General features: G+C 37.1%; 2 protein-coding genes across 2 annotated transcripts in view; one reads left to right on the forward strand and one right to left on the reverse strand.

Annotated features, from left to right (window-relative positions):
- The window catches only part of tmem266 (transmembrane protein 266), a 79316-nt gene extending 77976 nt beyond the window's left edge, over positions 1-1340 (forward strand). The window contains exon 11 of the mRNA XM_063002282.1: positions 421-1340. Coding sequence (XP_062858352.1) covers positions 421-1046 — 626 coding nt within the window. The 3' untranslated portion in view covers positions 1047-1340. The remainder of the gene's footprint in view (positions 1-420) is intronic.
- A 2737-nt stretch (positions 1341-4077) lies between these two features.
- Positions 4078-20144, reverse strand: etfa (electron transfer flavoprotein subunit alpha). Its single transcript, XM_063002296.1, has 12 exons — positions 20052-20144; positions 17191-17340; positions 17027-17108; positions 15987-16069; positions 12959-13058; positions 12286-12396; positions 11409-11510; positions 11134-11202; positions 10939-11021; positions 8400-8465; positions 6366-6446; positions 4078-4406 (listed from the first exon to the last, which is right to left on the reverse strand). The coding sequence occupies exons 1-12, from the start codon at positions 20088-20090 to the stop codon at positions 4371-4373; spliced, it is 1002 nt and encodes a 333-aa protein (XP_062858366.1). The 5' UTR covers positions 20091-20144; the 3' UTR covers positions 4078-4370.
- Positions 20145-26191: the final 6047 nt, after the last annotated feature.

Here is a 26191-nt window from a genome sequence, read left to right on the forward strand (position 1 = left end):
AAACACATATATAGTAAAGTAATTACCTCTTTTGTAATTTGGTTTTTATTCTTATATATGGCATAACCTATATTATGAAAGGGTTTGGGATATGTTTTCCAAGCATCAAAATACTTTGTCATGTCCGGTTTTGCCTTGACCAACATTTGGTAGAAATCAAGTGACTGGCAGTAAAAGTTAAGTCAGGATCGCCCACAGGTGATAGGCAATCAGTGATTTGGGTAATGTGAGTAGAACAATTGTGGTTATTGAATAAAATTTGTGTTATATAGTCATTTAAAAAAGCATGAAGTAAATATATTTTCTTTTTGTCTATAATAATAATCCATATATTCCAGATTTGGTGACTGATTCTATGCTAATGAAGCTTTTTCCAAAAAATACTGTTTAATCTACAAAACTGTACTTTTGTTACTGCAGATCTTGGGGTCCCGGAGCAAGGTGCGCGCATCATAACCACTGCAGCCATAGACGTGCACCTGCCCACCAACCCATGCCAGCTGCCTCCATCTCTGGTAAGCGCAGATGGGCTAGCCAGTTCAGTGAGCGAGGCCCCCAGCAGCACAATTTCACGGTCTAGCTGTAGCTTCTCAGCGCGCCAGCACAGCGTCAGCAGCCACACATTGGCTTCCAGCAGCGAGTGCAGCTCCACCGTACGCGAGGCCTCAACCTCAGATTACAGTGGCCAACGTTACTGCCCACCTCCCTACTGCAGCCCACTGGCACTGGGTATGCAAGGAGGTGGAAACACCCCCAGTGCTGTGGTCCAGGAGCTTCTTTCATCCCTCTCTGAGGACTCGTGCTTGGTCCAGAAGGGCAGAGTGAACCCACTTAACTTGAAGCTGCCCAGTCCGGCTGGTTCAGCCAAAGCCAGTCCAGAACTGGACCACAGGGTCAGTATTTACAATAAGAGGAACCAGGAGAGTCTGGCTGTGTTCCAAACCAAGCCTCTGATCCACTTGCAAGGGACTGAGCCATCTCTCAGTGAGAAGTACAGACTCATGGAGCCTGCGGACACTCCGATAAATCGCATGTCAGACACGTAGGACTTGAAGTGCAGTGGTGTGGCCACCATCACCAGCTGAAGCAGCCTCCCTCTTGTTTGTTCTTTGACTCCATTCTGCCCAATTAAAATCTCCAGACATTGCATTTTAGTGCTCAAAGGGATCCTGTCATGTCTGAAAATCCATAGTAAGGCATCAAAAAACCTTTTGACCTATTGTTAAAAGTTTAATGCTTTGACAGTGCCATAGTCATCCATTGACGGGGGTCTAGAGAGAATTATTGGAATGGCAGTAGTCTCCTGCCAACTCACTAAAGCAACAATAGCCAATCTCAGGTGTCCGTTACCTCATACCTACCCAAAAAGGTAAGCTTATTTTTTGCATTTTTTACACTTATTTCTTCCAACCTAATCATTGCCAATTCTTTTATTGCAATTCTCATGTCACAACACCTGACTGACTGAAGAGAGCTGAGATAATATTTTAGCATCAGCCTTCACAAAGAGAACATGACAAAAAGCATTCTGACAAAATCAGCGACCCCCTTTTTAAAACAATCAAATAATCAATTATTATGTCTATGAAAATTAGTAATATAAGTAAGATTTTTGTCTAAATGGCCCAGTAGCTTTTCTAGGGTATATTACACATTACATCTGTTCAGTCTGCACATCTGTGAAAGCCTGGAGATTTTGATTGGGTGTTAGCCAGCACTACTGACACTTGACTCCCAAGGCTTCATGCTCTCAGAGAATGGCTCACTAAGTGACACACTAAGGACTTAGTTGCCATCTCTAGAGGGTTATACCTACTCTATGGAAAAGTATTCTTGGCACACATCCTCTTGCACTTGAACTGTGTGTGTCGCTTCTGCCAAAATTGCACAACCTTCCAGAGCCCAGGGAGAGGCACTCTTGGAGCCATCACTGGAACATTCATCAGGAATTTCCTACTTCAGTGTTTGTCTGTTGGGTGACCGTCTGAAACCAGCTATGGGACAATTTAACCTTCAGACAGTTGTGCAGTACAGGAACGAGGCAGGAATACTTGTAATTCTTTGTGGTGTTATTATTATTTCAGGGTTTGTTTGGGGTGATTATTGATTACTTTTTGCGTTTTATTTATAGAATTAATGACAATGTACAGGCCTACTGATACGACTGCTGCAGGTTTACATTTGATCTGTGTTCAAATGTATCGAGCTGTTACTCAGCCAAATTTCTTACCTTTGCCTTTCTTACTGATGCTAATGTTTGTATTCAAAATTCTATGACAGGAACAAAACACTCAAGTATTTTTTAAAACCTGCTGATTTGATTTCATGGGTGAGAAATTCAGGAATACAGCATTAAAAGGTTTTTCTAAGTACTGATGGGTGAAAAGAACACACAACTCTAACTCTGTCCTTCTAGCATGAACCTTTGACAATAACATTTTTGCTTTTTGATTGAAGCTGACTAATCCTGTGTTGATTAAGGCATTTTATAAACTGATAATGAAAAAAAGTTATAACAAATAAAAGTTGGTTAATTCATTGATTTGGGTCCTTTAAATTATTTACAGCTCACAGATTTAGAAGGTTGGGGTGGGGGTAGTATAAATTGTCATGAAATTAATGTATCAACTGTTCTTGACCTTCATATAAACCTTGGATTACTTGCAACCAAGACCATGATCACAAAATATATATATGGAGGGTGGGGCAAATCCACCCCAATATACTAATGTAAAGAGTATAAACAAACATATTCCATTCACTAGCTTTGAATAATGTTAGAATCTGTTAGTGTTCACATCATATGTTGATTTCCTCAACATATTTAGAAACTCCTTGTTTCTACGCTCACTTTCCATTTTATCAGCTCCACTTACCACATATAAGCACTTTGTAGTTCTACAATTACTGACTAGTCCATCAGTTTCTCTGCATACTTTTTTTAGCCTGCTTTCACCCTGTTCTTCAATGGTCAGGCCCACTACAGAGTAGGTATTATTTGGGTGGTGGATCATTCTCAGCACTGCAGTGACACTGACATGATGGTGGTGTGTTAGTGTGTTGTGCTGGTATGAGTGAATAGGACACAGCAGCGCTGATGGAGTTTTTAAACACCTCACTGTCACTGCTGAACTGAGAATAGTCCACCAACCAAAAATATCCAGCCAACAGCATCCTGTGACCACTGATGAAGGTCTAGAAGATGACCAACTCAAACAACAGCAATAGGTGAGTGATCATCTCTGACTTTACATCTACAAGAGGGACCAACAAGGTAGGAGTGTCTAACAGAGTGGACAGTGTGTGGACACGGTATTTAAAAACTCCAGCAGTGCTGCTGTTTGATCCACTCATACCAGCACAACACACACTAACACACCACCACCATGTCAGTGTCGCTGACAACTGAAGAACAGGGTGAAAGCAGGTTAAAAAGGTATGTAGAGAAATAAACGGATTACAGTCAGTAATTGTAGAACTACAAAGTGCTCCTATATGGTAAGTGGAGCTGATAAAATGGACAGTGAGTGTAGAAACCAGGAGGTGGTTTTAATGTTATGGCTGATCAGTGTATATATTACATATGCATACAGGTGAAAAAGACAACCAACTTTACCCACTTGGAATTTATAATAATAAAAACACTAAAAAGCAGAACATTAACCCTTGAGTAGTTTAAAAGCAGAGAAAAACCCCTTATATGAGCTTTTTTTTTTTAACCTGAAATTTGCATGTGAACAAAGCATGTGATGAATGACGTTTCTTCATGCAAAAAGATTTGGGTTTTATAATTCAATTAGACTGCTGTGTTTTATGGGTTTAGTTAAGACGGGTCATTTTTGACCCTCAGGACAGGGGTGTAGGGGAGCAGAGTGTTAAAACTACTAAAAGAGAAAAGCAAAAACATTTAAAAACATAAAAACAGATAACTAGTTCTTAAACAATTGTGCTTGTTTATTTGTTTTAACCCAGGCTTTAAAAGTCCAGACTGAAATATCAGATTTACAGATGTTTAAATGAGCTTACTTACTGTTAGGACATGAACCTTAGGTAAAAAAAAATTCAATGAGGCTTAAATAGTCTGAAGTGATATTTATTGCATGTGATGTCACACTGTGTTATGATAAAGTTGCTATATTAATTATGTTATCAAATACATCAACATGACATGAAGGTTCTTGAAAACATTTATAAAAATACAGATAGGCCTGATGGATCATGAGCTCATACATTTCAGCAGGAGGACGTGTGATATTTCCTAATTCCTCTACAAGCCGTCTACAGGACTCTTGTATGGCAATCGTTTCAGAACATCCAACACAATTACAGACAAGGCTTCCTAGTTCCAGCTAGAGCAAGAGTAAAGACCATCACTTCTTCAGAGTCTCGATCATCTCAGGGACGGCCTAGACGTGTTAAAAACATGGACACTGTTATTAATACAAAGCTCCAATGTGACTGGTTTTAACACATGCAAACGTATTTATAGTCCCAACATGGGTCTGGCACCACTTAGAAACACTGGGTGCAAGGCATTAACCCTAGGCTGCAAGGCATCACACACTTGGTTTATTCACTCGCCAACAAGTAGATGGAATATAGAGTCAATCTGACCAAAGTTCCTGGAGAACAATCAGATATGGAAAAAACATGCTAAACTCCTCAGAGCCCTGAAGAGTGAATTGAATTTGGGCTCCAAGTCTTATGTTGCACTGTGGCACCCATTTTACCAACTACGCCACCATGCCGACCTTTGTTCTAAAGTTGATGTTCTTTAATTGATTTATTTATTTATTAGGATTTTAACGTCATGTTTTACACTTTGATTACATTCATGACAGAAACTGTAGTTACTCTTTATACAAGATTCATCAGTTCACAAGTTTAATGTCAAACACAGTCATGGACATTTTTGTTTCTCCAATTTACCTCACTTGCATGTCTTTGGTCTGTGGGAGGAAACAAGAGCTCCCAGGGGAAACCCACGCAGACATGGGGAGAACATGCAAACTCCACACAGAAAGAACCCGGACTGCCCCACCTGGGGATCGAACCCAGGACCTTCTTGCTGTGAGGCAACAGTGCTACCCACTGAGCCACTGTGCCGCCCTGATGTTCTTTAATAATGAATTGGTAGTAGAGTGGATCATACAGAAGAACCCAATGTTTGTCTGTTTTTATAACCTACATGCAGATTTAAGCAATGGATGTGGTTTAAAACCCTAATTCGCTAATTAGAATGGTTGTCTGAACACAGTTGGCCATGAAGTGAATGAAAAGTATAATCTTTTACAGCCAAGTGTCTCAAGAAGCTAATTACCATGTAACTATCCCATTACGTCAAAGCAAATACTCGTCTGTGATGCAAAGCAGTTGAAAAACAATATCATCACCTGAATATGTCCCCCAGATCACTTTTCAGTTTGAGGAAGGGGAGAAAGCCTGTTTGAATTAATCAGTTATCTACGGAGTAATCAGAAGTAAACCGATCTGCAGCAGTGCAGCTGTCTATCATTACTGATCACTTTTACAGAGTTTACACACACACCAGCGCTAAGCACAACACTGCCTAAATAAAACATGAATGAAAGGGCAAACACAGGGAAATCAATGCCGCTAAGCTTACAAGCGCTAAACAACAACAACAGGCCAGTGATGGCCAGGGTGACAACCCTCTGGCTCTTGAAGTATGTATGCCACTGTAAAACCACAGAAACCAATGGGCCATATAAAGCATTGGCAAAGGGACAGTGAAGTGTAGCATTTCACCTTTAATTTCAAACACATGTAAGCAACTATTAATTTCTTTTCTGGCATGAAAGGGATTCTGTCTATTTCTGCCTACTCTGATCTACAGGCTCTGAACTTTGAAGTGAACTCTTCTGATTAATGCAGGAGTTCAATAATTTAGCAGAAGCATGTTTCCATTAGCTGGAATAATGCATGCTACAAAATGTATCAGGAAAAAGGGGTCTTCATTTTTACTTTTTACCGCTGTCATCTTGGCTTGGCACAGAGGGTAAGTTGAGGTTTATATACTTTTGAATTTGATAACTTCTTGTTTACTTGTTTAGTAGTTGTATCATGTAATAGCCAATGTAAACATAAGAGCTGCCAAACTGCCCTGTTATAAGGCAATAAGGTGAAGGTGATTTTTGTGTTCTTTTGTTATTTGGCAATGTTTAAAATACAGCATTTTATAATGTTTCCTAAATGAAGTGAAAAAGGACACTTTTTTTTTTAAATAAAACTTTCTAGTCCCACACCTCCACAGTCTATGAAACTGTGGTTGCTATGGTTATAAAATATAACAGAGGACACCTTTTTTTGTTTTTAAGTACAAGAAATGCACTTAGAAATGTTACCTTGAATAAATCAGCCACCAAACCATAATCTGCAACCTGGAAGATGGGTGCCTCAGGATCCTTGTTAATGGCAACAATAGTCTACAAATAAAAAAATAAAAAATGTATGTAGGTTTTAAACAGTACAGTAGGGCTTTAAGAAATTATCCACAATTCTTTCAAATGAAATACATTTATGGCAATACAAAACAATGACTGGTTTCTTTTTTCCACCGTTACATCATATAAAACATATGTGACAGCTCACTTATCTATGCCATTTTAATAAAATTACAGTTTCCGACAGCATCCAAGCATAAGAGTATCTGGTGAGTATATGGAAATGAAGCAGGTGATTCATGAGAAAGATGTGGGTGGTCTAGTAGAAACTGAAGTGCATCTGAATTATACATGCAGGTAAAAAGCTCCTCCAGATCACATTTAGAATGTGGACACACAGCTGAGTTCAAGACACATGACTCGGAAGAACGTTGTATAAAATTTAATAAGTGCTGGGTTCCCCATGTGGTCAACATGCTTTTTTTGAATTTCTCGATTTTAATATAATAAAGTGTGTGTGTGCTGTACAGGGTATTTAAATAGAGTACAGGTAATACGGAATCAAATTTAGACTATGCCTATACAGTATTACGGCAGTGGTAGCACAGTGGTAAGGACACTAAACTAGTGATTAAAAGGTTGTTAGTTCAAGCCCTATACCACCTACCACCAAGTTGCAACTGTTGGGACCCTGAGCAAGGTCCTTAACCCTCAATTTGCTTGCACTGTATCAGTCACAATAGTAATTTGCTTTGGATAAAAGCATCCACTAAAAGCCATCAATGTAAATATACACCGATGAGGCATAACATTATGACCACCTTCCTAATATTGTGTTGGTTCCCTTTTTGCTGCCCCATACGCAACAAACTGTGATGCACTGTGTGTTCTGACACCTTTCTATCAGAACCAGCATTAACTTCTATAGCAATTTGAGCTACAGTAGCTCGTCTGTTGGATTGGACCACACGGGCCAGCCTTCGCTCCCCGCGTGCATCAATGAGCCTTGGCCACCCATGACCCTGGTTTACCACTGTTCCTTCCTTGGACCACTTTTGATAGATACTGACCACTGCAGACCGGGAACTGCAGTTTTGGAGATGCTCTGACCCAGTCGTCTAGCCATCACAATTTGGCCCTTGCCAAACACGCTCAAATCCTTACGCTTGCCCATTTTTCCTGCTTCTAACACATCAACTTTAAGGTTAAAATGTGCTGCTTGCTTCCTAATATATCCCACCCACTAACAGGAGCCTTGATGAAGAGATAATCAGTGTTATTCACTTCACCTGTCACTGGTCTTAATGTTATGCCTAATCAGTGTAAATTTTACTCGACTAAAATGTACTCGTGTTTTTTTTAAATAAAAATAAGAAAAATGCAACACAGTAAGTAACTTAGAATAGAAGGTATACTTTACTGCATTAAGTGGACACTTATCCAAAGTAACTTTAAAAAAAGTGTTAGAAAACAATCCAAGCAATTGAGTGTTAAGGGCCTTGTTGAGGGGCCCATCGGTGGCAACCCAGCAGAGATAGGGCCAGAACCACCTACCTTCTAATTACTAGACCAGTACTTTAACCACTACCACTGTATAGTATAAGTATGCTAAATAATTTACACACTATCTAGAACTTTAGCTTTAACTCTAACCAGGACAGATATTTCTATTCTGTGATAGAAATCATACAAACTCCTGACAGTAAAATGACTTTCAAATAATATGGTTTACGTAGTGACTTTTGTACCAATCTATGTGGGACACAAAGGCCTGTAAATAGGACTGTTTAGTATCTGGCGCAAGCTTTTTTACAGAGAGAATGAAAATGACAAGTCATGGGTATGACACCTGTGCATGCTCAGTGTGCCATTTAAACTTTATTGTTGACAGAAACTTGAAAGTTCTAATTTGGCCCAAACAAAAAAAAAATGGGTTTAAAATTAGGTTGTGTGTTTATTAGTTGCAGCCCTGTTTTTATTTTTTTTATACCCTACCTTACTGTCCTTCATTCCAGCAAGGTGCTGAATAGCTCCAGAAATTCCAACTGCAATATACAGTTCCTGTAAATAAAACAAATGTATTATAAGTATATATTTTTAATTAGAAACATCACCAAGCACTTAACTAAATAAAACTATTTGGTTCCTACATTAACTATTTAGTGTCCGTGCAGTGTTAGAAATGGTCTGCTCCTTCATAACATCTGGTCAGTAAGTGAATTATGGGGATCCCTTTCAATTGATAATGGGTATTCTGACTGTACCTTATATGATGCTATGTACACTATGGAAGTGTGCTTTGGATCTCCTTCTGGAAAGTTAAATTTCACAACAAGACTTAACATTCCTCCTCAATATGCCTTGGTATTTCAGTGAATCTATAATACCATTAGGTTTTCTTTCACTGCCAGGTAGTTTTGCTGCTGCACCATTAGTTTGGAACTTCCAGACAATATTCCAAGCAGTGTCTCTAGGAATGTTCATGGGCTTAGAAATCTTTTACACATTGTTTTACACGCATACCTTGATGACAAATGTTAAAATTCTAAGTGTTTTGAATTTAACTGTAATTAACATTAACACAACCTTAACATTTCTCTAATTAATCTATCAAATACAATTACCATTATCTCTTTATCTGTTAATTTACACAGTAATACATAGTTTAAGAAGATAATAACTTGTTTAATATGCTTTCAGGACCCTGCTGAGCTATTCCCTAATCAGTTCATGCCTCAGACAGTAATATGGCAGGTACAAATGTGCTGTTCAAATGCAGAATAATAAATGAGCCTACAGTCTGCAACCAGTCCTTACAGATATTAAAAATTAAATGATAATCTCCAAATCTACCAACTTTAGAGCATCAATATAAAGAAAATTTAACATTTCTACTATGATACTAAAATATAGAAGGAAAGAAAAATAGATATTTAACATATGGTTGGCATAGGTCAGAAGCAACCATAGGCATAGACAAAAACTAGCAATTAATTTGCAATGCTCAGCCAACCCTACCTGTTCACCTCCAGAGCCAAAGCAATCTTCCAAAATAACCCCTCAAAAAGCACAGTGGTTAAGGGGGTGTAGCACATTGGAACCCCCACCATTATTTTCCCCTCTCTCACTACCCCTTGCCCCTAGGGAGGGGCCCAGAACTGGCTCTCAGCTTAATGCACTGTCCTATGAATATTTTAGGGCTGTTTAATGTGGTTGTCATGCTTTCCCAGGAGCACAGCATCAATTTGTGAGCGCACAAGCAGACAGAGTCCTAAAAGTCAGGCCACACTTAACTGTAAGAAGAGCATTTTACTCTACCCTGTCCTAGTCAAGTGCATTCAAAAATGCAATTGTGGACAAACCGGAATAAATTTACATTTACAGTATACACGTTGTAGGGAAGCTTTGTTTTTTTTGACATGTTGATAGTGGAAGTAAACCAATAGCACAACCACACTGATGTGGAAGCAAGTAAAGAACTTATGAATGCCCAACAATGTACAAGCTGTACGATTTCATTAATAGGTCAGTTTGTACTTTATTAACTTTGAGCCTTTACATCTATGTGAACAAACAAGCAAAAAGAGAGTACCAAGAAAAGTCAATGCCAATAAAGAACAAGATACTACAGACAGTGGTGACAAGTCAGGTCGGGGAATATACGAAATAATATAATATATGAAATACTTTTATTTACTACTTGAAGCAGTGTTAATTTACCTGTAGTTAAAAGCTATATGTCAAGGTTTGTTTTATCTGATACATTTTGCACAAATAGTTTAGAGATATACAGTAATATCATCAAAGTCGTACAGCCAAATGTATTGTATTTGCAGTGTGTATCATATTACAAACAAGGTGCAGAATAAAGATGGAATTCTAATTGTATCATTAAACCCTTACCGCTGTTTACAATACAATTACTTAATGTTTGTCTAACTCAAACCTGAGAAACTAAGAGAATGACTTTCTCAACAAAACAATAGTTTTTACTTACAATATTATTACTACTACAGTTTTTTTAACCAACGATTAAAATCACCCAAGGATTCCTTCACAAAGATGTTGTACACATAAAAGACATGGAGTAGCTGACTAGTATGTCAAAACATTTGGAGAGCCGGGTTTGAAGCAGAGTTGCCGGATTTGAGCTCAGGGCAGACATTCACAACAGTCTGCTCCACTAATGGCTCTGGTAAATCATTTAGGAGCCTGAATGTGCCATTAACTACATTACAGCAGCTCCAAGCCGCTCTAATGTGTGGATAATGACAGTTGGGAGGTCCCACTTGAACTGGATAATGGAAAATTAACCTTTTTAAAAGAGCAACAAGGATCCATCTTCATCAGACTACAAAATACTGTGTTGGCTTCAAAGTTAGAACCATTTATCAAATACTCCTAACAAGAAAGTGGATGTAAAAAAATAGGACGTCTGTATAAATCAATGTTTTGATAAACACTTTGTATGGGCATTAGAAAATAAAATCATTTAGAAAGCATTGAGAGTTCATTTGCAATAAGTGTTACTTACAGGAGCAACAATCTTTCCTGTCTGTCCAACCTGCATGTCATTGGGGACATAGCCGGCATCTACAGCTGCTCTAGAGGCACCAACTTTAAAAATAAAATGCTATTGGTTAATGTCAATGAAATACGCAGAAAACCGTTTAAAACATGCGTTTGTGGTGTTCACCCACATCTTAAACACTAAACTGGCCCAACTTACCAGCAGCATTTAATTTGTCAGCAAGATCGTAAAGCAGCTTGAAGTTTTCACCACTCTTCAAACCTCTGCCTGTTATAACAGACAGAAAGCAGATGGGAATCTAGTATAGCGTTATTGACAAGATGACTCTTGTCAAATAAATACCGGCTTGCTTTTTAACCTATTGATTTGTAACAGTCAAAAAATTATGGGCAATGTTCAACATCTTCCAGTGAAATGGATTTGATCCAAATTAAGCACAACCTACATAGATGTATCTCAGAGGAGCCTCTTACCTCCAGACACGACAGCTTTAGCACTAGTGAGTTCTGGCCGATCACTCTTTGTCAGATTCTGTTCCAGCCACTCAGATATCCCAACATGAGAAGCAGAAGACACTGTAGGAGCAATTAAATAATGTAAATATGTGTAATGTATACATCATATCCAATCAAGGTGTTTAACCTATTTTTTTGCATGTAAAAAGAAAATTTTCTTTCTTTTTTTAAGTAAAAAAATGCTAGTCTAAATAATACACACACTGGATTGTATCTTATAAACAATCAAAACAACATCCATATGTAAAATATTGGTACTTCTTATAAAAATCAATATTAAGCGTACATGGATTGATTTACCAGGTAATCTCAAGCATCAACACATATTTTTGGCGCAGCGGTAAAATATGCTAGCCCACCAGTTCGAATCTCAGCTCTGCCAACAGATGGCCACAAGCCTACACAGCAACACGAATGGTAGGTTGAGGGACAATGGTTGAAACAGGGTTTCTCATCACTGAGCCAACGAAGGCCTCTTTTGACCAATCATGGTGCCTGCACCAGGGGCAGCTGATCAGAGGTGGCCGCGAGTGGCTCTCTGAATTTTATACTGATACTTGTGAGACCCCGGCCCTAGCAGGTGAAAACAAGCGATCGCTGGCTATGTGTGTGTGTTGAAGGGGGTGCATGAGAAAAAATGAGTGAAAGAAGAATAGGTAGACCAGAGGTTCTTAAACCTGTGAATATTCTGAAATGTCAAACACAAAAACAATACTAAAAAAGCCAGACAATATGATTGTTACAGAATTACATAATTAGGACTTTTTAATTGAAAGCTCAGTAAATCAGGCCCATCTTGCAGGGCTGTATCAGGAGTGTAGACAGGGTCAAGTACCTTGTTCTAAAGTGGCACTTCCTTTCCCGTGAGCAGCAGGTTCAAATGATGTCCCTCTTACTGTGAAGACCTTGATCTTCTCATTGCACTTTACAGTGCTAAGAGCGTTTCCTAAGGCAAATACAAAAATCAGAAAGTTTCACACTTAGTCATATTAGATTTATTTAAAAATATGAACATAGAAAGGCCATTAGTAATTAGTTTAATGGGTTGCTGACCTTCTCATGAAAAAGGCTTTGTAATAAAAGCAGAAAGTCACTATGTCAAAGTCATTTAAAAATAAGCATGGACGCAAAAATCCTTGGTGAAATATGTGAAGGATTAATTTAAAAACATTTACAACTAGTATTCATCTAAGGTATGCTCAGCAAAGATAAAAATTGCATTTATGGCACATTTCTATGCAGGCAAGTTTAAAAAGGTTGTTGACGTATAAGAACTAAATTGCTGATCAAAATGGCACCAAGACAATATAGTTAAATATAGTTTTACAGTAGAAATCTGATTTAACACATGTGTGTGTGAGTCATTGGTTGCATACCATCCAACAGTTATAAATAAGTAGAGCAAGCTCAGGAATGTGCATGTGAAATCAAATCAAAGAAAATATGAGAATGGAAACATATTTTAAAGAGTAGCTCATTCAAGATTGCAATAAAAAAAATTATGCTACCTGCATAAATAGTCCTTACAAATGTATCAGAGGATTTGATCTCAACAATGTCTGAAATTGGAGCAACATCCAGCTTAGCAGCCACTCTGGGAAGAAGATTCTGCAAAAAAAATAAAATAATTTCCGTTATTTATTGACACTAATGATCTCTCTCGTACACTTCTTAGAGCACTACAGTATACGTCTAAATTATATTTAAACAAAGGCCAAATAACAAAGAGATTGGGCATCACACAACAAGTATCATATGCTGTACATTTGTTAAGAAACAAATAGTAAACACAGCTGAGGATTCGCAGGAAGATTTAGCTGACAAGACAGTTGGTGCACTGTACCTACAGATTTTTAATTAAGCTTGAGCTTGAACGGTGGAAATCTTAAGCTTGCTGGCCTAAAAGCATTCTGCAAGAAACATATGTCAGCTTTCTGCAGAAGTTCTTAACCAGGGGACCATGATGTTAAGCAAATAAAAATGTATTTATGTTTTACACACTTTGGTTACATTCATGACAGAAACGGTAGTTACTTGTTACACAAGATTCATCAGTTCACAAGTTTAATGTCAAACACAGTCATGGACAATTTTTTCCAATTCACCTCACTTGCATGTCTTTGGACTGTCGGAGGAAACCCACGCAGACAAGAGGAGAACATGCAAACCAGGACCCAGGACCTTCTTGCTGTGAGGCGACAATGCTACCCACTGAGCCACTGTGCTGCCCTGTTAAGCCAGTAAAAACTTAAATTTGTACAAAAATCTAAGTGTACTACCAGACTACCCTGAAATGCATGTACATTTATATGCACATATCCAGGTAATTGAAACATGATGAGGGGAATCAGGTACATAGTCACCAACACTGAATTTGGAACTAAAAATATTCTTCAGTGAAGCCCATTAAGTAGCCGAGCAAAGTACAAATGTGTTCCAAAAAGGCTAATTATTAAAAACAAACTTTTTCCATTTTTTTAGCTTTAATTAAGTGGTTTAAGGCATTAGCTTACAGAAGCTGTTTCTGTTAATAAACACGTTTTAAAGGTACAACATTACTATTACAGGGTTGTCACATGCATGTCCCAAGCTATCTGAATTAACTGTGAATAATTACCAATGACAGATTTGCTACACACTTTAAACTTCAGAAGGGCAAATCATAAGAGACTGCCGTGTACCAGGCCAAAAAAAACGAAACAAGTATGCACGCCAGCAGGTTTCTTAAATCATGGCGGTGTCAAAATCAATGACAAATGCTAAAAAATGTTTGTGGACTAAAAGGGAGCACTATTTATCACACCTGGTAACAATCACCCAAACCACTGAAAACTGCTGATATCAACTCGGAGAGTAAATCTGATGCTACAGGCAGCATTAAGCTCCCGACATAAACAAAGCTAAAACTATGAAGGATGCAAAAAACAGTCAAATCACTTCTTAGTTTTAAGTCCGCTAAAGCTAAGAAGCTTTTACAACAGAACCACTTGAGGTTGTTGTACTAGTATAGACCAGGCAACTATTTTTTCTTAGGAAAATAATATTCTTGTCATTGGTTTAATTGATGTTCTACAAATTCCATTTTTAGCATCAAGGTCATTCTAAGCAAATAAAGAAACACATATTGACTTGCTTTAAACAGGTTTGCTTCTCCATAGCAGGACTACGTCTGCATGTGCAATGTACTGCATGTGTATGTGCAAGAGGGAGAGATTTGGTACTAAAACAGCTTATAGTGTGTGAAAACTTCAGTGAGCCTAAACCTCAGTCATAATACAAACATCCTGTCTGAGACAGGGAAAATTCTGAATGTAAAAAAAAATCAAACAGTGGTACCTCAAGCATTTTACATAGTGACCTAATGAAACCAAATCCGCCACTTAAAAATCCATCATACGAAATACAGCTAGCTAGTGAGGAATTTGAGACTAATACATCTATTTGGTCTGGGGTTACGCTACACAAGATACTGTTAAATGTATTACAATTGAATTTAAATACCATTAGATCTGCTGCCTGACAGTTTGGCTGCAGAATGACAAATTGCCATGCATCTAATGGTGGGCCGGACTACATTTCACTTTACTTCAGACTTCTCAAACAATTCAAAAAAGAAGCCCACTAGAACATGACCTAAGAGGTGTCAGCTATGATTCAGTTTTCATTTATAGTTTACAATGATCATAACTCCTTATTAAGAATATCTATGGCCACTTAGAACAAATGCTCAATGGTGCATATTAGAACGAGATGTAGTAAAAGAAAGGGAAAATAGTACAAAACAAAAACTTTAGAACTTAACAAAGTTAAGGGAAAAATCACACAAAACAGTAAGGATATTGCGTACTACACTCATAGCAGGTACTGAAGGTTCAAATATTACTACTTTACTTCTTACTTTTACAGCATTTAGCAGACACTTATCCAAATATCCAAAGCAACTTAGTAATGAATGAATACCATGCAAGCAACTGAGGGTTAAAGGTTTTGCTCATGGGCCCAAGTGTGGTAACTTGGCAACTATGAGATTAAACCGCAACCTTCTGGTCACTAGTCCAGTACCTTAGCCACTGAGCATAGTAATGTAATAGAAAGTGGTTATAAGTGATATAAATGTCTTTAGTACCCTGTTACTGCAAGAGAACCACAAACCAATCTATGTGAATGCAATAATTTTAATGAGCAGTCACTAATTTAACTTTTATTTTTAATTAATTTTTCAAAATCTTTTTTTAAATGCTGATGATTCTTTGTTATTCAGAAAAAGAACATGACCAAATCATCACTAATTTTAGTAATGATTGTGCAGTCTTTAGACATTTTGTAGGATTAAGTAGCTTTTTCCATGTTAGTTCTATTTGTTACATGTTTTTTGCAGGTCTATTTCATTTGGGAAACTCTTCTAAAGTGAAAAGTAAACTGGTTCGAGGTGCAATAAAGATGAAAAACAAATGTGGTCCCCCAAGTCAAGAAGCACTTCCTCAGACCAAGGCACTAGCCTGGGGTCCAGTTCTCTTCAATGCTCAGCAAATTTACCTTTCCAAAAGCAGATGCTCCAGCACAGATGTGTGTGAAACTAAACTGCTCCTGGGTTGCCAAGATGAGTGGCGTCAGCTCCTCTGTGGACGAGAAGACTCGGTCAGCGGCATTCTAAGTTGCAATCCATCATGACCCACTTATCAATGTTTTATTACAATGAACAATGATCAAGGTGCTCTGGCGACACAGAAGTCTATTAAGCGAGCCCACCACCACTCAGATTTGGCTTTGAATCTCATTGGTGCTATTAACCACCCAGGCATCTACTCGGACATAACTGGCTGGGGAGGGGGCTGGCTTGGAGGGAGGGGGCTGGCTTGGAAAGGGGGGGGGGGGCACCTTGTCCAGGGTATTTCCTCTTTGTGAGCAATGTTTCCTGGTAAAACCGGGCTTGCCATTAACTTGAGTAGGATAAAGCAGTTAATGAAAATAAATGGGGGAAAAAGAATGATGATGGATATTTAAATAGGACCAAGAACATAAAATTTACTATGATGACTGAATATTATCTAAGGACACATAATTCTTCCGATTATGTAATGAGAACAAAAAATACCAGCAGCACCCCTTTCTTGATGACAATCTCAGTTATTCTATTGAGTGCAAAGCTCGGTTTTAGAAATCTAAAATGTACAACACATAGGCAGCCATCTGAGATTTTAAAAAATGAAAAGCTTAAACTAAATTTGAAACATTTAAACATTAATGTGGGTAAATAAATAAAAAATATTTATATATAAATATTATCAAACAGAAAAAATGCTAACCATTGCTACACCGAATGAAATATTGCAGTGCTGTGCAGTATTATCTGGTTAAAACCAATTCTAGCTGGCCAAAAAATCATCACTTTTTTTGAATCCTACATTATGACTTCTAAAGCAACTGGTAGTACCCTGACAATAAAGGTAGCCAAATTTGTTACAGGTATTTATTAGTTATGGTTTAATCCTTCATCAACAAAAACAACAAAACTTGAGATTTGATACTAGCTTAATACAAATAAGGGATTTTCTTTAAATATTGTAAATATTTACCTGGTAACAATCCTTTATAGGCATCATTCTGTGCAACCAGGATCTTCTTCACTCCATCAACTTGAGAAAGTTGCTCAGCTACCTGCACATAAACCCATCCCTACATTTAAAAGCAGAACATTAAGTGGACAGAGAACAACTTCTAAATCGGTCACTCACTATACCTTAGCACAGTTCGTTCCAGCAACCAGACATGACACCTCCCCACCGAGTTTGCTAGCTGCTGTGATAGCACTGAGAGTGATGGGTGTCAGGGTTTCATTTGTGTGCTCTGCAACAACCAGGGTGCTCTGGAACCTCTGGAGGAGACCTGACTGTGGGCACAACAACAGTGACATTAGCATCAAACTGGTTTAGACCAATGACAAATGATTAAAAAAAAAAAAACAACAACAACATTCTAACAAGCAGGCACAACCTATGTTAGAGCAGCTGCAAGCTTTTTAAATTAGCATGAAAGTGAGCATGGCTTCTTTTGCTAAAACTTTTTGGCCTGCATTCCATTAAATACAAAATGAATAAAAATAATGTCTAATTTAAGCTAGCATGTGCATTAGATTATTTTTACTAATATCATTTGGAAAAGTTACTTTTCATGTAAAAATACAAAAAAGAAAAATGATATTAACATGTTACTTAATAACATGGTATTGACATGGTCCCTCAAATTCATTAAATCAGCCTCCAAGAAATGAGTCTGTTTTAGTACAATTTTATTACTGAGAAGTATTTCTGAGAAAAGTCATGTAATGTAAATTGTAGAAAAGTACATCAAAGGTTTCTTTTAATTAGGTCCTGATCAAAATAAGAAATGTTGTTAAAAGTTAAAGTGTTTTGACTTAAAATTTACTGTCTCAGTCCAGAAAATGCCAAAACTTTAGCAGCATACCATCACATCTTAAACTGGCAAGCAGTCCTAGCTGTCACCAGATACACCACTGTATTACTGGTTTTAACCAAACAAAAACATAGTACAGGTAGATAATCATAGATTTTTCTGGAATTCATTAATTGCTAGCTACATTTAAAAAAATGTAGTGCAGTAATGTTGTACTAAATGTGAAATCACACTGTCAGTCAATTTAGATGACCACAACCGTGAGGAGTGAAATAATGACTTAATCAACATAATCAAATTAATGTGCCACTTTTCAGTTAATTAAATTGGATCATTACTGATCTATATAATACAACATAAAAGAGTGGAGGTAAGTTCAGTGGAATTAGGTTTTGGTGTGAATTCACCACTTTGCAAAATTAGTCTGACCATGTTTGAATTGCAATAGAAAGAAAAATGTATTTTTACAGCTTTCTTTGTGGGGTGGTCTGGGTGCGGAGTTTGCATGTTCTCCCCGTGTCTGTGTGGGTTTCCTCCCACAGTCCAAAACCATGCAGTCAGGTTAACTGAAGACACTGAATTGCCCTATAGGTAAATGGGTGTGTGTATGTTTGTTTGTGTGTCTGCCCTGCGATGGACTGGCGCCCCGTCCAGGGTGTTACTGTGTGCCTTGCGCCCATTGAAAAGCTGGGATAGGCTCCAGTACCAATCCAGTACCCCCCCCCCCCCCCCCCCACCCCCACCCCCCCACCCTAATTGGATAAGCGGTTAAAAAAGTGAGTGAGTGAGTGAGCTTTCTTGGTTGTTCATTTTTCTATTCTTAAATTGTATTTAAATCTACCAAGAATACAAAATAACAATATCTAAAAAAAATTATATATATAATTTATATTAATGGATTATACATAAAGGATATCTGAAAAAGGCTGGACTTGCTGTTTCCAAATCAGAACAGTTTCAAAAATGAAATGACTCATGACTTGTGGCTCCTGTTTTACATGTGTATGTGAAGTGGTTTAATAAAAATAATAATTCTGTGCAGATGACTGGCCTGAACAACAGAGTGTACAGATCCTGAGTGTATTCTAAAACATTTACATGCAGTCTTAGGCAGTCTGTAAAATTAAAACTATAAACATGTCTGGTAGGAGCTTAGGTGGCGAAATGGTCAATTATGCTAGCCAGCATATTTTGGGATTCAGGATTCAAATCCTCAGCAGTGCTACCAGCCAGTCAGGATTCTACATACAGGCATGATTGGTTTTGTCTGAAGGACTGTAAGAATGGATTGGCATCCTGTCTGGGATATATTAGTGCCTTGAACCCAGTTAGTCCAAAAACAAAAACAGATCCATTACAACCCTGACCCGCATCAAGTGGTGGTACAAAACCTGTCTGTTCTTTTACCATGACATTTATATGTACGGCTGTACACCTTTCTAAATGCCTGTCAGTTATCTATCAGACACAGTGACTTTTGGCCTAGAACGAGCGGGCGGCCAGCCAGGGCGTGACGTCACAGTCCAAAGCCCAACAACTTTTGCTGACAAGAAAGCAGTTTGTAAATAGTGAATAGTGAAACTGGTGCATGTTATCAGGACAAGACCCAAGGCGAACTAATTACACAATCCAGACATTTTGACATAAGTCAGTATTAGATAAAGTATAAATGAAATAAGTGACATAACCTTGAAATGTGGCTAACTGCTAACTACAGTAGCTGACAGGATAGACGCTTGACCTGTAGCCACAGTAACAAACTAGACAGTTGTTCACCAAGGTATACATGCACTTTTGAAAAAACGGTATTAAATTATGCACCACAAATACTGCATGAACGAAACTGCTGGATGACAGTAAACTAGTGCACTTTAGCTAGCTAATGAGTGTTTGCCTGCTAAGTAGCTATGTCAGCCATGTTATTAGCTAACGTCTAATAGAGTGTTATAACAAGAACCTAATGCGTTGCAATACGAATGATATAAAGAAAACAACTTAAAACAGCTTCTATCGTTAATCTCATTTTATGCAAGCACCTCATTTCTGTAATAGGTTACCCGCTGCTCTAGAGTCAATGCTAACGCTAATTCCGACTCTGTTACAATACAATTATTTATTATTCAGGCAGCCATCTTTCCGAATTAATATTTAATACATTTGTAAAATGTTATTATATGTGTTTCTTACCAGTGTCCGGACATTAGCTTTGCTAATAGCTTTGAGCATGATTACAGCAGCAGCACTGACTGACACTACCACACTGCTACTGTCTGCACTTGAAGTCTCGCTCTGAGAGTCATGTTATCGCGAGATCACGCTCACAACTCTCATGACTCTTGAAGTACAATCAAGAACGAGAACGCCCCTCATGCGCGACGGGTCAGTGTACATTTGGTCATTCGAGTTGCATCTCTAAAACCATTAATCGAATGACCAAAAGTACACAAACCCACCACCTATAGTTCTTGGGGGTGCATTGGATAGCATTATGTTGCTCCTGCTTACAGTTTAAAAAATCATGCAGATAAGCAGTTTTATCTAGTTCTGCACTATCCCTGTTCTATCCACTTTCTCTTTTGCTGGTTGCATATGTTTTTGTGTCTTTTATTGGTTTTACTTAGTTTCTTTTAATTTGGCCACATGTTGCCACTGTCCCATTTCTTGCTAAAAACCTTTTAGTCACAGTGTTTTTTTCTTCCTTGGATTAAACATTTGCAACTTGGGTTCTATTTCTATTCTTGCAGATGTGTGGACCTTGCCTCACTCTTCAAAAGCAAGGCACGTCCAGCCCAGTTACAAGTATAGCACTAATTTGCTGTTATGATCTGTTGCATAGCCATGATGCATAGCCAGACACCAGCTTCTGGCAACATTCCTTTTAAGCAGTGGCCTTCAGTTCACTTTTACTCTTGTGTCTGTGTGCTGTAACCCCCTTTCTTTGCAACATACTAAAGATTTTCTAAGGCAGTTATCTCTTCTCATAATTTTTGAAGAACACTCTTGATTTAGCCATACAGTGGTGCAGTGTAACACAACCCCTAATTTCAAAATCGTTGAAACTCAGTGCCCTTCGTTGAGAAAGTTGTAACCTTAAACTCAACGTGTTCAGATTGTTCAGTGTTCGACTTGAGCAGTATGGTAATATGTCATCAAAGTGTGCATATGAGACGAATCTGCATTTGTGTGGAATAACCATCAGATTCACTCTGAAAGCTCTACATGTATCTGCGTTTAGCTGGATTTTTCTCCTGTTTCACTTTTAAACTTGTGTTATTGCTCGGGTTCTGAGAAATTGTAAGAATCAGCTCTGTATTTCAGTGTTTTTATATTATATTTGTGTTATTTTCAGTGTATAAGTGTCAAAAACAACCCCATTATTTTACATATGCCTAAAATATATGCAAGTCCACGGGACCATGGAACACATTAACAGGTTTCCCATACGTCCTTATGGGAAAAAATACCTTAAAACTCAACGCTTTTTAAACTCAATGCCAGTCCCAGAACCAACTGATGTTGAGTTTCAAGGTACCACTGTATTTCCAACATTCATTTAAACATCACAGTCAACAAACTCTAGCCAGATCAGGCATTTGATATGTTTATTTCAAGTTCACCAGATACAACTAATGAAGCCCTTGACCTGTTGCACCAGTTGCGCTTGAGACAATGACTGATTTGCAAATGTGTTCTCTTATGATAGATTCTATTGAGAAGTCTTTTCAATAGTTATTTAAAGTGGCATTTTGTGTTGAATGTGGAGAAACAATTTGTTATCTCTGTTGTGTGGAGCTATCACAAAGTGTTTGCTGATGAAAGACTAGAGGAAGATTAAGGCACACTATGCATGACTGTACTCTTCCAATACGTGCTAACAGGGTATGTGTTGTGTAAAGAGGCCAGTAAGTTTAACAACATTTAAAGATCACAACAACACTGCTGCACCTGATACACTCATACCAGAACAACACACACTTCCATGTGAATGTCACTTCTAAAAATGGTCCACCAACAGCTATAGTGTTTTAACTGTTTCTGATTATGTATTTAGTTAGTTGTATAAGCACCTATTGTGTGGAAGTCAACAATTAAAATTACCCACTTACTTAGACCAGGATCAAACCTGTGTCTCCTTTGAACCATGTTGGTGTGCAGCACCCACAAATTGTTAATCCAAACTAAGTTTACTGAAAATAAATTTGTTGCCTCAAATGAATGGGAGAATGATTATTTAACATTTAAATAGATAAGTTACATGACTGCAGTCTATACACTAAGTGCAATAATGATTTATAACCCCAAACCAGAAAAAGTTGGGACAGTATGGAAGATGCAAATAAAATAAAAATGCAGTGTTCTGTACATTTACTTAGATTTTTATTTGATTGTAGACAGTTTGAACACAATATATTTCATGTTTTGTCTGCTCAACTTCATTTCATTTGTGAATAAACATCCATTCCTGCATTTCAGGTCTGCAACACATTCCAAAAAAAGACGGGGGCAATTTAGGGCTAGTAATGATGTGAAAAAAAGGTGATGTCAACAGATGATTGTAATCATAGTTTGGTACAAAAATAACATCCAGGAAAGGCTGAGTCTTTGATGAGCAAAAATGATCAGAGGATCTCCCGTTTGTCAACAAATGTGTGAGAAAATGATTGAAATGTTTAAAAACAATGTACTGCAAAGAAAGATTGGAAGGGATTTGCATATTTCTCCCTCTACAGAGCATAATATCATTAAACCATTCAAGGAATCAGGAGGAATTTCAGTGCGTAAAGGCCAAGAGTGCAAGCTTAAGCTGAACGCCCGTGATCTTCGATCCCTCAGACGGCACTGCATCAAGAACCACCACTCAACAATAGCTGATGTAACCACATGGGCAAGAGATTACTTTGGCAAACCTTTGTCAAGCTCTACAATACAGAGTTACATGCACAAATGCCACTTAAAACTTTACTGTGCAAAAAAGAAGCCTTATGTTAACCATGTCCAGAACGCGGCATCGACTTCTTGGGCTCGGAGGCATCTAGGATGGACCATCACACAGTGGAATCGTGTATTGTGGTCAGATAAATCAGCATTCCAGGTCTTTTTTTGGAAAAAATGGACACTGTGTTCTCCGGACCAAAGACGAAAAGGTCCATCCAGACTGTTATCAGCAACAAGTCCAAAAGCCAGGGTCTGTCATGGTAAGGGGTTGTGTCAGTAAAATCAAAGTAAATGTAAGAAACTCTGTGTTTTTTCATTATTTACATTTACCATACCGTTCCCACTTTTTCTGATTTGGGGTTGTAATTAAAGTGAATTACAAATAGACTTAACTTAATTTTTTTGTCTAATGGAAGTCACCCAGACATAAAAAAGTAGGTTCCACTTACTGACTATCATTTGATTTCATAATATTTAATGTTCTTCATTTCATGTCTCTTATAGGGTTTAATAAGAGCCATAAGAACAATTCTAATTTAACAACACTTTATTAACACCAACAATATTATTAATATTAAAAATGCATAGAAACAGAATGCTTTACTTATTTATAATAAACACTAAAACACTACCAAAATAATTAATTTTCTGAAACAAGAAGTTGCACAATATTGTTGGGCTTTAACATATATAATATAACAAAATGAACGAATACAACAAAAAAGGGGCAAATTGCATTACAGTAATGATATTTAATTATAATTAAATAAAGCTTTTACCCTTCTTTGTGCAACAACGTACCCAAAATACTGAATTATAGTTGAAAACAACATAATTACGGGAGTTTTATTTTCCTTACCTTACTTAAAGATTACAGTACGCAGCTCAACTGTGTGGTGCAGCATTTTTAGTTTGTGTGTTTATAAATGTATTCATAATTATTTTTATGATTGTGCTGATTCATTTACAGTTTTGGGTAATGAGTTCATGTAAACACCATATATAACGGTTATATTATTCTACTTGTAAAATACGAATGTACCACTACATGATCTTTTTCATACTTGACATAAAACCACTTTAAAATAGTTTTTTCTGCTTTTATTTTTCTAAACTATATTATGATTTTAATTATGACTTAGTCATATTACTATATAATCTATTATTAAAATGCATTTGAACGAAACATGTTTTCTAGTTATATAAATGTTTCTGATTACATCAGAATGTTTGATTCTCAGGGGGAACATACAAATGCAAAAACGCTTTCAGAACCATTTGAGAATGTAAAAAACACAGGCAACAAAGATTCTTTGTGAATGTCAGAATTTCTTTTACCCGCTATTGCATTTTCTAAACTACTTTTACAGAATCTTTTCATTCTAGAATGTACTCTTATAAAGGATAGAAAATAAAATAAACATTTAAATGAGAACTGTTCCAGCGAGGTAAACTGATGCACCGTGGTAAAGTTAGTTTTATATTGGACATTCGCCTGATATCCGAGTTTCTTTCTTTTCGTCCTCGGTCAATAATTGAAGCCTGTTAGACAATATCTAGCTGGAAGGAGAATAACGGAGCAAACGGAACTAATGCTCTCCTTAGTTTACATTGTAAATTGGATTTATTTGAATGTTAGGGTTAGGGTCAATGTTAAAGGTCAGGGTCGAAAGAGCAGGCTGTGTGTAACTCTCTGTCGATTGGCATGCTTGGTAATCTGTGAACATCTTGAATAAATATTCTACAAATAAATAAAGCAGTTATTCAAATTCAGTGCAGATCCTTTTGTAAATTAAATAATAAATACATTCTCTACTGATAAAATGAACAAACAATGAAAGAGATCCAGCAGCGATGTATTGGACTAAAATGTTTATTCTAAAAAATGTAACAAGGAAAAAGTGGTTGTTATTTTAAAAAAAATTTATATATAGGTAAGCGGATTAAAAACTGTATTTAGGTTTCATAAAAACAGGTCCTTTTCGCCTTGATAAATCTGATCAATTTTATGATTTGTTTCATTTCATTGAAGTTATTCTGTGTCATATGAGATCTGTAATAAATAAATGGCAATAAGAGCTTAGCGGTTAGGGTACGAGAATAATAATAATAAGATTGCTGGTTCAAGTCCCACCATCGCCACGTTGGGCCCCTAAGCAAGACCCTTAAACTTAAGTAAGTCGCTTTAAATAAAAACGTCTGCTAAGTACCGCAAATGTTAACGCTTATACGTTTTATTATTTACATAACGTGTGGCTAGATTCATTTGCCATTGTAACGCATGATTATATCAACAATACACTAAAACTGCAGTAATGAAGGTTTAAGGTTGCAGGAGAGGTGTGTAATGTGTTGTAACTCCAGTAGGAGGCTCTCTACTATAGAGTAAATGCTATTAAACGGTAGAGGGAAGCGTAGAAAGTCATGCTGCTGCTTTTCTATAGAATTCCATCTCTTCCGAAAACGCCCAGCAACACCAATCTGCTCTTTACCACTGTTAGGCAGATCGGAAATGAAAACCTCTAATGCATTTCCTATTGCTTGATTTTAATTGTGCCACGAATAATGAATAAAAATAAAGAAACACTATTTTCTATTCAAATATTTTTTATGATTAACAATATGGTATTTCCTATTAGTATACAAACCACGTTTTCCTATTGTATCATTAAATAGTCTCTTAGAAAAAAGAGATTTCTCAGGTGTTTTCAGGATTGTTTAAGGTACAACCGGTTGCACTTGTGTAACAATGTAATTTGTATTTTCCTAGACCTTCATTCATTCAGATTAATCTTTATGCTTTAAATGAGCATTACTACAATGGCTCTTTAAATTGTTTCTTTTTTACTGCAGAGTTTTAGTTCTATACATTTTGAGAACCCACTTTCCTAGGGTTAAGTTAAAACACCTAAGGCTGCCACATTTATGCAAACTTAAAATTGTGTGCATTTTTTTAAATAGACAAATTTAGTGTCATTCAGTTTCACAAATTAAATCAAGTAAAGTTGTTTCAACAAGCAAAATGACTTGCATTGTTTTGTGTCAGATTCGATTGTTTTTCTTTAAATAAATAATTGATTGTATTACATTATTCTACACCACCTTTAAGTAAAGCATGTATTTAATCAAGTGTGGTTAAAGTGATCTAGGCAGTTTAAAGATAACAAGTCTCAACTGTGTCCATTGCATCCAGCAAACACTAAGATACATTGTAATTTATTTATATGGAGGTTAAACTGTATATCCTTTCGCCTGATTTGATGTGTAAACCTTAAAATTATGATATGCGATAAAACAGTTGATGGTAAGTCAGTAACGCATCACAAACGATGCAAAGTGATTCATTTTGATATGCTGTTAAGAAAAGAGTGTGCAGGGTATTGTGTTATGTC

This window comes from Trichomycterus rosablanca, chromosome 1 (assembly GCF_030014385.1).
Source record: "Trichomycterus rosablanca isolate fTriRos1 chromosome 1, fTriRos1.hap1, whole genome shotgun sequence".
NCBI classification, from domain to species: domain Eukaryota; kingdom Metazoa; phylum Chordata; class Actinopteri; order Siluriformes; family Trichomycteridae; genus Trichomycterus; species Trichomycterus rosablanca.

What these genes read in the sequence shown, in the direction of transcription:
- etfa (XM_063002296.1), bottom strand. Translation starts at nt 20,090, where the DNA reads ATGCTCAAAGCTATTAGCAAAGCTAATGTCCGGACACTG. An exon ending in TGTAAGGACTATTTATGCAG is followed by an intron (nt 12,397 to 12,958) that starts GTAGCATAATTT and finishes TATTTGCCTTAG; the next exon opens with GAAACGCTCTTAGCACTGTA. An exon ending in TGACAAATTAAATGCTGCTG is followed by an intron (nt 11,022 to 11,133) that starts GTAAGTTGGGCC and finishes TTATTTTTAAAG; the next exon opens with TTGGTGCCTCTAGAGCAGCT.